Here is an 18,071-nt window from a genome sequence, read left to right on the forward strand (position 1 = left end):
TTTATTCCAAATTTGGCCACTGGGAGTCCCTTCAAATGGGCTCCTACATCCTTTTAACATACCCTCATTTTTTATTTTTTTTTCTTTTTAGCATCTCCATCCTTTTTGGCATAACTAAATACTCTAAATGCATCCTATACCTCCTCTGCCCTGGAACCCATACCTGAGGAGTCCTGGTACTTTTACAAGGGAGTAACATCAGAGACCAAGATCTTTTCATCTGCTAGAATATTTTTGCATCTTGGCCCTTTTGGCTGACAGAACTAAGAAGTATATGCATGTCATGTGCTATATACATATATGCCAGTATGTGTACACTCATACACATGTATATACACATATACTTCTTTTTAGGAAATCATGAGTTCACATTGATACCTCTAATTTGTCATCATAGGCTTTTTTCTTATCTCTCTTAATTCCTTATTCATATGTCTCAGTGAGAAACCTGGCTCTCAGCATCAACACAATTAATTCTAGAATCCCCTGCCCTCAATCCCTTGTACTTACCCAACTTCATTGTTTTGTCCTTTAATTCCTTTTGCAAAGATTAGAGGACTTTTTTTTTTTAATTTAATATTCTTTAGCAAATATATTCTATCATACAGAGGACTTTTTTTTTTTTTAAACCCTAATTTCTTTTTCTTTTTCCTCCTTCCTTTCTTTTTTTTTTTTTGGTTGCCCAGGCTGGAGTGCAACCACAGCTCACCACAACTTCTGCCTCCCACGTTCAAGCAGTTTTCCTGCCTCAGCCTCCCAGGTAGCTGGGATTACAGGCATATGCACCGCCACGCCCAGCTAATTTTTGTGTTTTTAATAGAGACAGGGTTTCTCCATGTTCGCCAGGCTAGTCTTGAACTCCTGATCTTAGGTAATACATCTGCCTCGGCCTCCCAAAGTGCTGGGATTACAGGCATAAGCCACCACGCCCAGCCTCTAATTTCTTTTTTTTTTTTTTTTTTTTGAGACGGAGTTTCACTCTCGTTACCCAGGCTGGAGTGCAATGACGCAATCTCGGCTCACTGCAACCTCCTGGGTTCAGGCAATTCTCCTGCCTCAGCCTCCTGAGTAGCTGGGATTACAGGCATGCGCCACCACGCCCAGCTAATTTTTTTTGTATTTTTAGTAGAGACAGGGTTTCATCATGTTGACCAGGATGGTCTCGATCTCTTGACCTCGTGATCCACCCGCCTTGGCCTCCCAAAGCGCTGGGATTATAGGCGTGACCCACTGCGCCCGCCTCTAATTTCTTAAGAAAGATAATGTGCTATATATATATAGAGAGAGAGTCTTTTTTGCACTTTTTTTTTTTTTTTTTTTTTGAGACGGAGTTTCGCTCTTGTGACCCAGGCTGGAGTGCAATGGCGCGATCTCGGCTCACCGCAACCTCCGCCTCCTGGGTTCAGGCAATTCTCCTGCCTCAGCCTCCTGAGCAGCTGGGACTGCAGGCACGCGCCACCATGCCCAGTTAATTTTTTGTATTTTTAGTAGAGACGGGGTGTCACCATGTTGACCAGGATGGTCTCGATCTCTTGACCTCGTGATCCACCCGCCTCGGCCTCCCAAAGTGCTGGGATTACAGGCGTGAGCCACCGCGCCCGGCCCTTTTTTGCACTTTTTAAAAAATTTTTTCAATCAGCGCCAGGATTGTACTTTTTTTTTCCCGCTTAATAGTATCTCCTGGAAATACTGTATTAATTGATAGAGATTGTCCTCATTCTGTTTTTTTATAATTGCATAATACTTCATTGTGTGGACATAGTGTTATTCAAATAATTGCTTATACTTGGACATCTAAGTGCTATTTTGCAATTACATCTAATATTTTAATATATAACTTTGAACGTGTATTTTTGTATTAGTGCAAATGTATATTCGTGGTAAAAAAAATTCCTAGAAGTGAGATTGGTGGTTCAAAAGATAATCGCCCTCTATATGAGTTGTACTATTTTGTATTCCCACCAGTGATATATAAGAGTGTCTTTTTTGGCTGGGTGTGGTGGCTCATGTCTGTAATCTCAGCACTTTGGAAGGCCGAGGCAGGCGTATCACGAGGTCACGAGTTCGAGTCTAGCCTGACCAACATGGTGAAACCCCTCCTCTACTAAAAATACAAAAATTACCCGAGTGTGGTGCAGGAGAATTGCTTGAACCCGGGAGGTGGAGGTTGCGGTGAGATCGCACCATGGCACTCCAGCCTGGGCGACAGAGGGAAACTCTGTCTCCAAAAAAAAAATAATAAAAAAATAAGAGTGCCTATTTTCCCACAGGCTGACTAATAAAGTATGTTGTCAGGCGTTGAAACTTTTGCCAATCTGATGGGTGAGAAATTATGTCAGGGTAGTTTTAATTTTTATCTCTCTCATGAGTGAAGCTGAACATTTTTTCATATGTTTAAGGCCATTTTTATGTCTCTTTTTTTCCCAAATTGTCTGTGTGTCTTTTGTAGTAGGATTTTTGGTCTTTTATTCTCTCTCTCAGTTTTTAGAAGTTCTTTGTGTACTAGGGATTTCAGCACTTTATTTCTGATATGTTTACAAATATTTTCTTACATTTGCATTTTTACTTTGCTTATGGTGTTTTTGCCAAAAAAGCTTTTTGTTTTGTTTTTATTAATGTAGTCAAGTTTATTAACCTTTTATTGCCCCTGGATCTTAAATGGTTTAAAAAGCCTCGCTCGCCAGGCTCGGTGGCTCACGCATGTAATCCCAGCACTTTGGGAGGCTGAGACAGGCTGATCACCTGAGGTCTGGAGTTTGAGACCAGCCTAACCAACATGAAGAAACCCCATCTCTACTAACGATACAAAATTAGCCGGGCATGGTAGCACATGCCTGTAATCCCAGCTACTCAGGAGGCTGAGGCAGGAGAATTGCTTTACCCCGGGAAGCGGAGATTGCGGTGAGCTGAGATTGAGCACTCCAGCCTGGGCAACAAGAGCGAAACTCCATCTCAAAAAAAAAAAAAAAAATTCTTACTCGGCCAGGCTCAGTGGCTCACACCTGTAGTCCCAGGACTTTGGGAGGCCGAGGTGGGCGGATCCCGAGGTCAGAGATCGAGACCATCCTGGCCAACATGGTGAAACCCTGTCTCTACTAAAAATACAAAAATCAGCTGGGCTTGAGTGCCTATAGTCCCAGCTACTCAGGAGGCTGAGGCAGGAGAGTCGCTTTAACCTGGGATGCGTAGGTTGCAGTAAGCCCAGATAGCCCCACTGCACTCCAGCCTGGCAACAGAGCAAAGACTCTGTCTCAAAAAAAAAAAAAAAAAAAAAGCCTCTTTCTTGTTTCCTGTCGTCTCAGTAAAAAAGTAGATAAAAAGCCTTTCTCTTAGGTTAAAAAAAAATTTGAAATAACTTTTTGAAAGACAGTTGGGCTCTGTGTACCAAAAACCTAAAAATGTTCAATAACCCTCAACAAGTACCCTCAACAATTCTAGTTCTAGGAAAATATTATCCTGAGGAACAGATGTGAAATGTACATACAAGAGACCAGGCACAGTGGCTCATTCGTATAATCCCAGCAGTCTGGCAGGCTGAGGTGGACAGATCACTTGAGCTCAGGGGTTTGAGACTAGCCTAGGCAACATGGCAAAGCTCTGCCTCTACCAAAAATACAAAAAATTAGGCCAGGTATGGCGGCTCACCACTATAATCCCAGCATTTTGGGAGGCTGAGGCAGATGGATCAGCTGAGGTCAGGAGTTGGAGACCAGCCTGGCCAACATGGTGAAACCCCGTATGTACTAAAAATAAAAAAACTAGCCGGGCATGGTGGTGGGCCATCTGTAATTCCAGCTACTCAGGAGGCTAAGGCAGGAGAATCACTTGAACTTGGGAGGCGGAGGTTACAGTGAGTCGGGATTGCACCACTGCACTCCAGGCTAGGTGACAGAGCAAGACTCTGTCTCAAAAAAAAAAAAAAAAAACAGCTGGGCATGGTGACATGCACCTATAGTTCCAGCTACTAGGGAGGCTGAGGTGGGAGGATCACTGAGCATGCGAGGCAGAGGTGCCAGTCAGCCAAGTTTACTATTTGGAAATAAAATACATAGACAATATAATATCTATATACATGATTGATTTCTTTTTTTTTTCTCCTTGAGACAGTCTTGCTCTGTCACCCAGGCTAGAGTGCAGTGGCATGATCTCAGCTCACTGCAATCTCTGCCTTCCGAGTTCAAGTCTTAAGCCACAGCCTCCTGAGTAGCTAGGACTATAGGCGTGTGTCACCAGGCACGGACAATTTTTGTATTTTTAGTAGATACGGGGTTTTGCCATGTTGTCCAGGCTGATCTCACTCCTGGCCTCAAGTGGTCTACTTGCCTTGGCATTCCAAAGTGCTGGGATTACAGGCATGAGTGGCCATGCCTGGCACACATGATTTCAAAAAATGAAAATAATAATGCCCTAACTATAATAAAAGAAAAATTATTTATAGAAAAATAATGCAATTCATAATAAAGCAATATGTATCTCAATATATTTAGATATGATTACGATAGATGTGACTTAAGTAGTAGATACTTTTTTTTTTTTTTTTTTTGAGACGGGGTTTCGCTCTTGTTACCCAGGCTGGAGTGCAATGGCGCCATCTCGGCTCACCGCAACCTCCGCCTCCTGGGTTCAGGCAATTCTCCTGCCTCAGCCTCCTGAGTAGCTGGGATTACAGGCATGCACCACCATGCCCAGCTAATTTTTTGTATTTTTAGTAGAGACGGGGTTTCACCATGTTGACCAGGATGGTCTTGATCTCTTGACCTCGTGATCCACCCACCTTGGCCTCCCAAAGTGCTGGGATTACAGGCTTGAGCCACCGCGCCCGGCCAAGTAGTAGATACTTGAACCCATATGTTGAATCACTGTGCATATACAAACACAGAATGATTCAAGTGTGTCGTGTTGGTGACTAAGAAACACCATAAGCTAGAATAACTAAAATTTCTGAACAAAACAAAATACATTCTCCTCTAGAGTTAGATACAGTTGCCTTTCTGGAAATTTCAGTGCATATTAAAACTGTCAAAAGTACTTTGTTTTATATATGGAATTAGGTTCTAGGTCATAGGACGTTTTTAATTAACTTGAATGTCTGGTGGGACATATGAAGGTTGCACAGAACGCATAAAGTCAGTTTTTTGTTAGAATGTATTGAGCTTGCAGGATATTGAGAATCCCTGGTTTAGGGGCCTGCAGAATGCCAGTGGTGCTCTCTAGTCATTGTGGCAACAAAAAGGTACCTCCTTAGATTTCCAGATGTCTCCCTACGGGGGAATTGAGTACTATTAGGTTATATAATATAATTGATACAATGGAATGTTATTATCCATTAGAAAAAACAAGGAAGGCCAATGTGTCTTGTCATGAAAAGATGTCTACAATATATTGTCAAGTGCAAAAGCAGGCTACAAAACATCATGTATAATATTCCACTTCATTTTTCATTTTTCTTTTTTTTTTTGAGATGGAGTTTCACTCTTGTCACCCAGGCTAAAGTGCAGTGGCGTGATCTTTGCTCACTGCAACCTCCACCTCCTGGCTACTTTTTATTATTTTTGGTAGAGGCAGGGTCTCACCGTATTGCCCAGGGTGGTCTTGAACTCCTAAGCTCAAGCAGTCCTCCTGCCTCTGCCTCCCAAAGTGTTGGGATTACAGGGGTGACCAACTGAGCCCAGCCTCCACTTAATGTTGAATATATGTACTACATTATTTAGAAGAAAGAAGGAAAAATATTTTCAAAATGTTGTGGATGACATACTTTATAGTTTTATTGTCTGGAATGCTAAGAACTATAAATTGGATTACTTTTACAAAGTAATTGCTTTCCTTTTTTTTTTTTTTTCCGATAGGGTCTTGCTTTGTTACCCAGGCTGGCTGGAGTAGTGCAGTGGTGTGCTCATGGCTCACTGCAGCCTCGACCTCCTCAGCTCAAGTGATCCTTCTACCTTAGGCCTCTGTGTAACCACCAAGCGTGCACTACTGCACCTGGCTAATTTTTTGTGTGTGTTTTGTAGAGACAGGGTTTCGCTATGTTGCCCAGGCTGGTCTCAAACTTCTGAGCTCAAGTGTTCTGCCCACCTTGTTTTCCCAGAGTGCTGGAATTACATGCATGAGCCACCATGCCCCCGCCCAGTAATTGCGTCTTGACATAAGGATTTAAAATTCATCCCCCACCACCACCCACCACCACCACCACCAAAAAAAAAAAAAAAAAAAGTATCACTTTGTGCCTGTAATCCTAGCACTTTGGGTGGCTAAGGTGGGTGGATTGCTTGAATCCAGGAGTTCAAGACCAGCCTGGGCAACATGGCAAAACCCCCTCTCTACTAAAAATAACAAAATTTAGCTGGGCATAGTGCACGTGCATGTAATGCTTGGGAGGCTGAGGCATGAGAATTGCCTGAACCTGGGAGGCTGAGATTTCAGTGAGCCGAGATCAAGCCATTGCACTACAGCCTGGGTAACCAGAGTAAAACACTTATCTCAAAAAAAAAAATTGACCACCTTGGTCAGTGGCTTATGCCTTTTTTCTTAATAGGATAGCTGGAGGAAAGACAGAAGCAAGCTTCTATCATTAACAGGAAGTGAGAAAGAGGATAACTTGGTAGAAGTTGGCATCTGTCACTTAATATACAACAATTTTTGGTTGAGCACAATGGCTCACTCCTGTAATCACAGTACTTTGGGAGGCTGAGGCAGGAGGATCACTTGAGGCTGGGAGTTTGAGACTAGCCTGAGCAATGTAGCAAGATTTGTTTGTCTGTATTAAAATTTAAAATGGGGAGAAGTGGAGTAGCTGCTGTTTCATATATTGAATTTGAAGCTGCTGCCAGGAGCACATTTGTTTCTTTTGTTATTTTCTTTTCTTTTTTTTGAGATGGAGTTTTACTCTTGTCACCCAGGCTGGAGTGCAGTGGTGCAATCTCGGCTCACTGCAACCTCTGCCTCCTGGGTTCAAACTTTTCCCCTGCCTCAGTCTCCTGAGTAGCTGGGATTACAGGTACCTACCACCACACCTGGCTAATTTTTGTATTTTTAGTAGGGATGGTGTTTTGCCATGTTGCTCAGGCTAGTCTTGAACTCCTGAGCTCAAGTGAGCCACCCGCTTCAGCCCCCAAAGTGCTGGGATTACAGTTTTGAGCCACCATGCTCGCCCTCTGTATCTTCTTAAAAACAATGAAGAGAACAGTGATCATCACTTGGAAGAGGGAAAGGTGCCTTGAACAATGTTTCTTGGACTTCAGAGAGGCAAATATGCTAACAATGTGAAAAATCCTGTCCCAGGCTAAACAAAGCAAATTCCTTCATCTATCTTCAAAGTGTTTCTTCTCTTAGATTCTTGTGACTGATCATAGAGAACAATTTTGCTAGGTTGCTGTCACTCTAGCGGCCGAGTTTGGGGCAACCAGGGACACATATACCTGCATTTTTATAGTTCTTGAGAGTTTGAATTGTACTCCTTGTCTTAATATTTTGGAGACATACCACTGTCATTAGAAGTAGAAGATCTGCTGTGTTATGTACTTACCATGGGAGAAAGAGAGGACACTTCCTGGGTTTAAATTCCAATTCAGAGCCAGGCATAGTGGCCTAAGCCTATAATCCACCACTTTGGGGAGCTGAGGCAGGAGGACTTCTTAAGACCAGTGTGGGCCACAGTCCTTGTCTCTACAAAAATTAAAAATTTAGCTAGGCGCAGTGGTGCACATCTGTAGTCCAGCTACTTGGGAGGCTGAGGTGGGAGGATCACCTGAACCTGGGGAGATTGAAGCCACAGTGAGCCATGATAATGCCACTACACTCCAGCTTGGGCAACTGTGAAGACCCTGTCTCAAGAAAAAAAAAATTCCAACTCAAATATAAAGTAGTATATTCCAAGACATGGATTTAGAGAAGTTTTCTGATTGAGTGTGGTGGCTCATACCTGCAATCCCAACACTTTGGGAAGCAGAGGCAGCTTGAATTCCTGGGATCGCTTGAGCCTGGGAATTTGAGACCAGCCTAGGCAACATAGTGAAACCCTGTCTCTACAGGAAATAAATTAAAAAAAAAAAAAAAAAATTACCCAGGTGTGGTGGCTTGTGCCTGTAGTCCCTGCTACTTAGAAGGCTGAGGTGGGGGGGCTCACTTGAGCCTTGGAGAGTGAGGCTACATTGAAGCATGATCGTGCCACCACACTTTAGCCCAGGTGACAGTGAGACTCTATCTGAAAAAAAAAAAAAAAAAAAAAGGAGTTTTATTTTTAGCTGCAACTTTTTATTATGAAAAATTTAAAACTTAAAAGAACAGTACAGTGATGATGATAATGATTTATTTATTTATTTTTTGGCGATGGAGTCTTGCTCTGTTGCCCAGGCTGGAGTGCAGTGGTGTGATCTCAGCTCATTGCAACATCCACCTCCTAGGTTTAAGCAATTCTGACTCACCCTCCCAAGTAGCTGGAACTATAGGTGCATGCTATCATGCCTGGCTAATTTTTTTGTATTTTTAGTAGATATGGGGTTTTACCGTATTGCTCAGTCTGGTCTCGAACTCCTGAGCTCAGGCAGTCCCCCCACTTCGGCCTCCCAAAGTGCTAGGATTACAGGCGTGAGCCACTGCACCTGGCCAATTATTATTATTATTGTTTTTTGAGACAGGGTCCAGCTCTGTCGCCCAGGCTGGAGTGCAGTGGTGCGATCTCGGCTCATTGCAACCTCCGCCTCCTAGGTTCAAGTGATTCTTGTGCCTCAACTTCCCGAGTAGCTGGAATTATAGGCGTGCACCACCATCCCTAGCTAATTTTTGTATTTTTAGTAGAGACAGGGCTTTGCCATGTTGGCGAGGCTGGTCTCAAACTCCTGACCTCAAGTGATCCACCTGCCTCGGCTTCCCAAAGTGCTGGGATTACAGGGTGAGCTACCATGACCAGCCTACAGTGATTATTTATATGCCTGCTACCTAGACTCAGCAATTGTTAACATTTTATCAGATTTTCTTTATATGTATGTGTAGGTATGTGTACATTTTATGATCCTGGAAAAATAAGTTTGGAATTTTATGAAACTTCCAGTTAAAAATATGTTCATGACTGGGCATAGTAGCTCATATCTGTACTCCCAGATCTTTGAGAGGCCAAGGCAGGAACATTCTTTGAACCCAGGGTTCAAGACCAGCCTGGGCAACATGGTCAGACCTCGTATCTACAAAAAAATAAAAAATCAACCAGGTGTGGTGGCATGTGCCTGTGGTCCTAACTGCTTGGGGAACTGAGGCAGGAGGATCTCTGGAGCCCAGGAGTTCCAGGTTACAGTGGGCTATTGTCAAGCCACGGCACTCCAGCCTGGGTGACAGAGCAAGACCCTGTCTCTAAAAATAAATAAATGAACAAACGTATATTTGTAAATTTCTCTGCAGGGTCCATATCTACTTAAATGTTGTGTGAAAAGGAACAACGCTGCACTGAAGTTAAAAGGAGCATAATTTTTGCTTTTTTCAAAATTTGAAATGAGCTCACCTTGTCTCCATGAAGTTTTCAACTCAGCTAACTACTTGTATGGTCATTTGGGGATTTTCACCTTTTTGCACTTAGGCTTAACCATAAGGTGTTTTGAAACGTGTATTTGTTTTCTTTTTGTTTTAGATGATCCCTCTGATAAGCCACCTTGCCGAGGCTGCTCCTCCTACCTCATGGAGCCTTATATCAAGTGTGCTGAATGTGGGCCACCTCCTTTTTTCCTCTGCTTGCAGGTAACTCACTAATGCTAGCCTCTCCTAGCCTGGTTTTATGCTATTTTTTATGATGTAATATTTCAGAGATTACTGTCGACTGCTAAGGAGATCTATACCTTATTAAATCTATTCCTTCCAATCTTTCATTGTATATTTTACCAGTGAAAAGTTGAGAAACAGAGCAGTTAGATGAGATAGACTGTTGATGATTCCACATCTGTGTTTAAACCTAATACTTGGCTGGGCGCAGTGGCTCATGCCTGTAGTCCCAGCACTTCGGGAGACTGAGGCGGGCAGATCACCTGAGGTCAAGAGTTCAAGACCTGCCTGGCCAACATGGTGAAACCCCATCTCTACAAAAATACAAAAAATTTCAGCCAAGCGGATGCCTGCAATCCTAGCTACTCAGGAGGCTGAAGCAGGAGAATCGCTTGAACCTAGGAGGTTGCAGTGAGCTGAGATCGCACCATTGTACTCCAGTCTGGGCAACAGAGCAAGACACTATATCAAAAAAAAAAAAAAAAAAAAAAAAGAAGGCTGAGTACAGTGACTCACACCTGTAATCCCAGCACTTTGCGAGGCCGAGGCGAGCAGTTCACCTGAGGTCAAGAGTTCAAGACCAGCCTAACCAACATGGAGAAACCCTGTCTCTACTAAAAAATGCAAAAATTAGCTGGGCATGGTGGCGCATGCCTGTAATCAAGCTACTTGGAAGGCTGAGGCAGGAGAATCACTTGAACTTGGGAGGCGGAGGTTGCAGTAGGACGAGATTGCACCATTGCACTCCAACCTGGGCAACAAGATTGAAACTTTGTCTTAAAAAAAAAAAAAAAAAAAACCTGATACTTAACCCGTTGTTTTGTTTTGTTTTGTTTTGTTTTGTTTCTGAAATGGAGTCTTGCTCTGTCACCCAGGCTGGAGTGCAGTGATGCAATCTCAGCTCACTGCAACTTCTATCTCCTGGGTTCAAGTGATTCTTCTGCTTGCCTCTCAAGTAGCTGCACTTACAGGTGCATGCCATCACACCCAGCTAATTTTTCATATTTTTGGTAGCGATGGGGTTTCACCATGTTGGCCAGGCTGGTCTTGAACTCCTGACCTCAAGTAATCCGTTTGCCTCCGCCTCCCAAAGTGCTGGGATTATAGGTGTGAGCCACCATGCCTGGCCATAACACTGCTTTGTAAGTAAATTTAAAGTGTTGAAATTACAGGAAACAGAACTGGAAGATTATTCCTTTTGATGACACTGTTTATTGTCTTGTTGAACACTGATCTCTGTACAGATGACAAAGGAAGAAACAATTTTTGTAGATGATAATGGTAGTAATAATACCAATTATAAGTACTTTATATGAATTAACCTTTAAACCATTACTATAATCCTATGAAGTACCTATGATTAGTATTCCCATTTTATAGATGAAGAAATTTAGGCTAAGAGAGGTTAAGTAACTTGTTCAAGGTCACATGGCAAATACCATATTTTATCAGCTCTAAGACACTATTGATTATTGATTATCAGAAGTTCCTCAATTTCAGAAATGTTAAAATGTAAAAATGGCTGATGAAAGTTGTGATTACTTTTGATTATAAGATGAATCTTGATTTCAGAGTTTTTTTTTTTTTTTTTTGACACAGGGTTTCACTGTGTTGCCTAAGCTAGAGTGCAGTGGCACGATCATGGCTCAGTGCCACTGCTATCTTCTCCCAGGCTCAAAAAATCCTTCCACCTCAGCTTCCCAAGTATCTGGGACTACATGTTTGTGCCACCATGCCCAGCTAATTTTTTTTTTTTTTTCTTTGAAGAGACAAGGTCTCACCATGTTTGCCCAGGCTGGTCTGGAACTCTTGAGCTCGAGCAGTCCTACAACCTCAGCCTCCTAGAGTGTAAGGATTTTAGGCATGAGTCTACTTCAGAGACTTTTGATTTTTCATTAAAAAAAGTTAAAGAATGATTTTTAGAGATGTAGTGTTTCTCTGCTGCTCAGGCTGGAGTGCAGTGGTGTAATCATAGCTCACTGCAGCCTCAAACTCCTGGGCTCAACAATCCTCCTGCCGTAGCCTTCCCTGAGTAGCTAGGACTACGGGCACAAGCCATAATACCCAGCCCAGAGTTTAAAATATGAAAAAATATTTATCTTAGAATGGCTGAAAGACAGTTACAGAGCCAGGATTCAAATTTAGGCTGTGTGATTCCAGGGCATACGCTCTTCTCAAAGAGATGTCTTAGGAAAAAGTCTGTTTTTCAGACTTGTTTTTTCTCTGTGAGGACTGCTGATAAGCTGTGATCATGATTCTACCTTTCAATTGCAGCTGCAGACAAGATTAAATTAATCCTTAAAAACTTGTCAAGAAGTGGTGTGGTAGTCCACACCTGTAATCCCAGCACTTTGGGAGACTGAGATACAAGGATCCCTTGAGCCCAGGAGTTCAAGGCTGCAGTGAGCTATGATGGTGCCACTACACTTTAGCTTGGGTGACAGAGTGAGACCCTGTTTCCAAAAATAAAATTTAAAAAACCCAAACTTGTCAGAAGAATAACACAAAGTACCTTCTGTCTTTTAAGAAAGTAGCTTTTGCTAACTTAGTTTTTCTTTCTTTGCAGTGTTTCACTCGAGGGTTTGAGTACAAGAAACATCAAAGCGATCATACTTATGAAATAATGGTAATGATGAAGTTGCTGGGAATTTCTGTTCATTTTTTTCAAGTATTAGGCTGGGAAGTAGTTTCGCTTTTCTTTTTTCTTTTAAGGGCTCTTGAACTTCAGGGAATTGGTTTTCTTCATCTTTATCTTTACCTTTTCTCTTTTTCTGAAATAGGTAATTATTATCCAATAAGTTTTTTAGGGTTTTGTGGATCTATCAAGGTATTTGAACACAAAAATAGTTTTATATACTCAGCTTTTTGTTTCAAATTTTAAGTATTCAAAGGAAATACTTTTGATAGGAGGATAACAGGTATGCTGCCTTTTAGGCTCATTGATAAACGTAGGCAATGTGTTGTTACTGTGTGCTAATGGTATTTTTATGTGGTTCATGTGGACTGTGGTGCTAATGTTGAGCAATTTGTTCCCTTGCCTTGGGGAAATCAGTTATCTCTCAGAGTTAAGTTATAAAGTGAATACAGCAAATGAGTTAATACATAAAATCACTGATGAGGCAGACAGGTTTATAAGCCAGAATGAGACTTGGCTATAGATTAATTATACTGCCACCTTTAAAGAAGGAATGAGTGTTCGTAGTGTCTTTCCAAGTGGGTGGTTTAATAGGCCAAAGTGAATATCTAGTCTGCTTGACAGGTATATATGCCTTTGTCAAGATAGTTTTGTTAGCCAGGTGCGGTAGCTCACGCCTGTAATCCCAGCACTTCTGGAGGCTGAGTTGGATGGATCACTTGAGGTCAGGAGTTTGAGACCAGCCTGGCCAATATATGGTGAAACCCTGTCACTACTAAAATACAAAAATAGCCAGGTGTGGTGATGTGTGCCTGTAGTTCCAGCTACCTGGGTGTCTGAGGCAAGAGAATCACTTGAACCCGGGAGGCAGAGATTGCAGTGAGCCAAGATTGTGCCACTGCACTCCAGCCTGGGTGACAGAGTGAGACTTCGTCTCAAAAGAAAAAAGAAAAGATCATTTTGTTAGTTATCAGAGCATATTAAGCATATAACAATCTCCTCCTGCAGTTTTCTGACATTTGGCCTCCATGCAGTTTTTCTTATAGAAAAGGATGCTGGCAGGCTTGACGGTTAAAATTTCATATAATAGATTAATCTATATTAGTTTTCTATTGATGCTGTAACAAATTACCCAAAATTTGATGTCTTAAGACAACACAAATTTGTCTCACAGTTCTGTGGGTCAGAAGATCATCAGGCTCAGCTGGTTTGCTGCAGGTTCCATAAGGCTGATATGAAAATGTTGGCCAGCCTGGGCTCTCACCTGGAGGCCTTGGGGGAGAATCCACTTTTAGGTTCTTTCAGGTTGTCGTCAGAATTCACTGCCTTAAGGTTTTAGGAATGAGACCACTATTTTGGCCAGGGCATGTTCTCCGCTTCCACAGGCTGTCTGCATTCCCTGGTTCCTGGCCCCTTTCTTCTTTCTCAAAGCTAGGAGCACAGGAAGTCCTTGAGATTGTTGATGAAATCACGGAATCTCTGTGACCTTTCCTATTGCCTTGTCTTTCCTGTTCTGAATCATTGTGAGTGATTCTTCTGCTTTCTTCTTCTACTTTGAGACAGGATCTCACTCTATTATCCAGGCTAAAGAGCAGTGGCATTATCACAGCTCACTGTAACCTCGACCTCCCAGGCTTAAGCTATCCTCCTCCCTCAGCAACCTGACTAGCTGGGACTATAGGCACAAGCCACCATGCCTGGCTAATTTTTAATTTTTTTTTTGTAGAGACGGGGCTCTCTGTGTTACCCAGGCTGGTCTTGAACTCCTGGGCTCAAGCAATCCTCCCACCTCAACCCTCAACCTCCCAAAGTGCTGGGATTATAGGTGTGAGCCACCACAGCAGGCCTTTAACTATGTTTAAGGCCTCATGTGGATTACATTGGGCCCATCTGGGTAATCCAGGATAATCTCTCTACTTTAAGGTCAACTGATTAGTAACCTTTATTCCATCTGTAAAGTCCTTTCCCAGCGCTACCTGGCTAGTGTTTAATGGAATAATCAGAAAACAGGAATCTTAGGATGAGGGGAACATCTTTATTTTTATTTATTTATTAAAAAAACATAGATAGGGTTTCTTCATGTTACCCAGGCTGGTCTTGAACACTTGGGCTCAAGTGATCTTCCCACCTTGGCCTCCCAAAGTGCTGGAATTATAGACATGAGCCACCATACCCAGCCAGGGAACATCTTTAGAATTGGGCCTCTTACAGAACTGTAGTATATTTATTTCCGTCTCTTAAAAGTTTAGAAAGGGTGACTCAGCATCTCTGAGCCTGGTTATTGGTGAGGTCCTATTAAAATGTGTTTCTGGGCTTATAATATTCAGGGTCAGATTCTAGGCCACAATCAATTAATCAAAGAACTAGTTAGAGTTTTTGGGAGCCAACTAGTTAGCCGCGTTCTATCCATCTCTAAACAACTTCAGTCTTTTAACTAATGGCTTCAGTAATTGTAAGACTTGGAATAATTTTTTCCCCCTTTAATTACAAAAATGAAGGGTTAGACTGTTTAAAGTGGATTTAATTTAATTTTACCAAGGTTATCAGATCTTCAGAAAGCTGGTTTATTTTTCTCAAATTAATACAAGAATACCTAGAGCTAGAATACAAATTCATTCATTCACATTGTGAAATAATTACTTAAGGGATAATTCAGTATAACTTGGGTAGGTTGGTAGTCATGCTTATTCACTGTAGGAAAGCTGACCATGAGCTTTCTTTAGCTATTCTGGGCATTGTGTCTTCTGCATAATGCTGAAAGTACTGACTAAGTTTCACTCCAAATCCACTTAGTTCTGATTACATCATCCTTTTCTCACATATTCAACACCCATACAATCACATTTCAGAGTACTGTCCTTTAATTTGGGGAGCTTTTGGGGTTACTAATACTTCCTTTTTGTGGCTAACTTTATTTATTCCCAGTGACTGTTTCTTTCTATAGGAATGATGACCAGATTTTAGCTTTCTACACAAAACTAGATTTTTTTTGCATATGAAGCCTCAGATAACTTTAAATGTTTTTCAGTACTTTTGTCATGTCACAGTGCTGTATTTTTGGGAGTTACTCATTCTGTGGTAGGTGGTGCGTTAACCAGGATTTTCTGAGTTCTATACCTATTTTTGTCTTGTAATTCTTAGAACCTTGAACAAGTCAAGGCAGCTGTTTCTGCCACACCCTTTTATACCAGTGATTCTTAAACTTTAGTACCTAAGAATCGCCTGGGAGCTTCTTTTTTTTTGAGACGGAGTTTTACTCTTGTTGCCCAGGCTGGAGTGCAATGGTGCAATCTCAGCTCACTGCAACCTCCACCTCCCAGGTTCAAGCAATTTTCCTACCTCAGCCTCCCCAGTAGCTGGGATTACAGGCATGCATCACCACACTCAGCTAATTTTTTTGTATTTTTAGTAGAGACGGTTTCACCATCTTGGGCAGGCTGGTCTCGAATTCCTGACCTCAGGTGATCCACCTGCCTCGGCTTCCAAAGTGCTGGGATTACAGGTGAGAGCCACTTGGCCCAGCCGGGAGCTTCTTATAAATGTAGATTTCTAGGCTCTGCTGTGAGAGATTGTGGTTCAGAAGGGCTGAGGTTTGGTCCAGGAGTAAATCTCAATATTAATCAAACTTTATGTAAAACTGCCTTGTGCCTTTTTCATTCTCATACCATGTCTGTGGTGTAGAAAGTTTTTATTGTTTATCTCACAGTAAAGTTATTTGAGGAGCAATTAACATTCTAGAATACAGTTTTACAAATAACATTCTCTTCAACTGATGTGTGAGTTGTCATTTACATGTCTTTTGTACTTGCTGGATTGAGAATGATTATGAATTTAGTATAGACATAGACTCTGAAATTTCTTTCTTGGATTTTATAATACCTCATGTGCTAGACATATTCATAGTACGTGCTTAGATGAAAATGTGTTGCTTATTGGTAGCATAATTTCACAAATCATAACAAATTTTTTGTCATTAACAAAAGGTATAACAAGTTCTAAGTGCCTGTGTAATCTGAAGACCTTTTGTGTCATTTTTTTTACTTGTTATAGAAAACTTCAGGTATACACAAGAGAGAATGATATTTGGTTATCTATTGCTATATAACAGCTATCTCAAAACCTCATCCTTAAAAGTAATCATTTTATTATCTCCCACAGTTTTGTGGGTCAGGCATTCAGATTAGGCACAGTGAGGGTGGCTCTTGGTTCCACATGATGTACTCAGGCTGAAAGTCCCAAGAGGCATTTAATATAGACACTGCAGTTTCTCTCTTGGATCTCATAATACCTCATGTGCTAAGCATATTCATAGTATGTGCTTAAATGAAAATGTGGTCACCATTGTAACCAACTATCACATAGTGGTAATAAATTTCCGTTTACCCATCACTAGCTCTTAAAATTATTGACTCATGGCCAATCTTACTTCATCTAAACCATAACCTTTCTAGATTATTTTGAAGCAAATACCCTAGACAGTATTTCATCTTTGTTTCATTAGGTCTCTAAGTAAATCTAGTCACTTTTTGCATTCCTCCAGTCATTTCATAAAGGCTTAATATCTAAAACCCCTGCTGCCCTTTTCACCCTGAAACAGTCACTGTTCTGATTTTTTTTTTTTTTTTGAGATGGAATTTTGCTCTTGTTGCCCAGGCTGGAATGCAATGGCGTGATCTCAGCTCACCACAACCTCTGCCTCACAGTGATTCTTCTGTCTCAGCCTCCTGAGAGGCTGGGATTAAAGGTGTCTGCCATTACACCTGGCTAATTTTTGGTATTTTTAGTAGAGATGGGATTTTACCATGTTGGCTAGGCTGGTCTCGAACTCCTGACCTCAAGTGATCTGGCCGCCTCGGCCTCCCAAAGTGCTGGGATTACAGGCGTGAGCCACCACGCCTGGCCTGATTTTTTTTTTTTTTTTTTTTTTAATCAGCATAGATTAGTTTTGCATGTTCTAGAACTGCATATAAATGGAATCATACTGTATGTATACTTTTGTTGTTTCTGGTTTCTTTCACTCAGCATGTTTTTGAGTTTTATTCATATTGTGTGTGTTAACTAGTACATTTGCTACTAACCGTTTCTTTTCATTACTGAGTAATACTCTGTTGTGTGAATGTGACAGTTTTTAATCCATTCTCCCTTTGATGGACACCTGGGCCTTGCCCAGGTTTGGGCTATTGTGAATAAAGCTGCAATGAATAGTCCTGTATAAAGCTTTCTATGCACATATGTTTTCATTGTTTTTTGGATAAATACCTAGGAGTGGAGTCGCTGGGTCATAGAGTAAATTATTGTTTAACTTTTAATGAAATGGTTGACAAGTTTTCCAAAGCAGTTGTATCATTTTACAACTCTGTTGACAATATATGAGAGTTCTGATTGCTTCATGTGCTTGCCAACATTTGACATTGTCTGTTTCCTTCATTTTAACTATTTTAGTCAGTGTAGTGTGGTATTATAATTTTTTTATTTAACTTTTTGGAGTTTGTTTAATTCAGATTCAAGTAAGATTCATACATTCCAGTTTTCCAGTTGGTTGCCTCTTACATATTTTCTATTCTGTATGGGCTTTCCCTCCCTTTCTCTCATTTCTAGTTTTTTTTTTTTTTTTTTTTTGATCTTATTTTGGAATAATTTTTTGTATTTTTTAAATTTTCTTTTCTTTTCTTTTTTTTTTTTTTTTTTT

At 41.3% G+C, this 18,071-nt stretch overlaps 1 protein-coding gene across 4 annotated transcripts in view; it reads left to right on the forward strand.

The window, feature by feature from the left end:
• The window catches only part of TADA2A (transcriptional adaptor 2A), a 70,800-nt gene that overhangs the window by 8,229 nt on the left and 44,500 nt on the right, over positions 1-18,071 (forward strand). For 3 of the 4 annotated variants that reach the window (XM_032280798.1, XM_032280795.1, XM_032280799.1), the window contains exons 3-4: positions 9,620-9,726; positions 12,314-12,373. In XM_032280798.1, the coding sequence (XP_032136689.1) occupies positions 9,620-9,726; positions 12,314-12,373 (167 nt within the window). The remainder of the gene's footprint in view (positions 1-9,619; positions 9,727-12,313; positions 12,374-18,071) is intronic. The other variant, XM_032280797.1, reaches the window with a different exon arrangement.

Source organism: Sapajus apella, unplaced genomic scaffold (genome assembly GCF_009761245.1).
Source record: "Sapajus apella isolate SASKATOON/1434 unplaced genomic scaffold, GSC_monkey_1.0 scaffold12, whole genome shotgun sequence".
NCBI classification, from domain to species: Eukaryota; Metazoa; Chordata; class Mammalia; order Primates; family Cebidae; genus Sapajus; species Sapajus apella.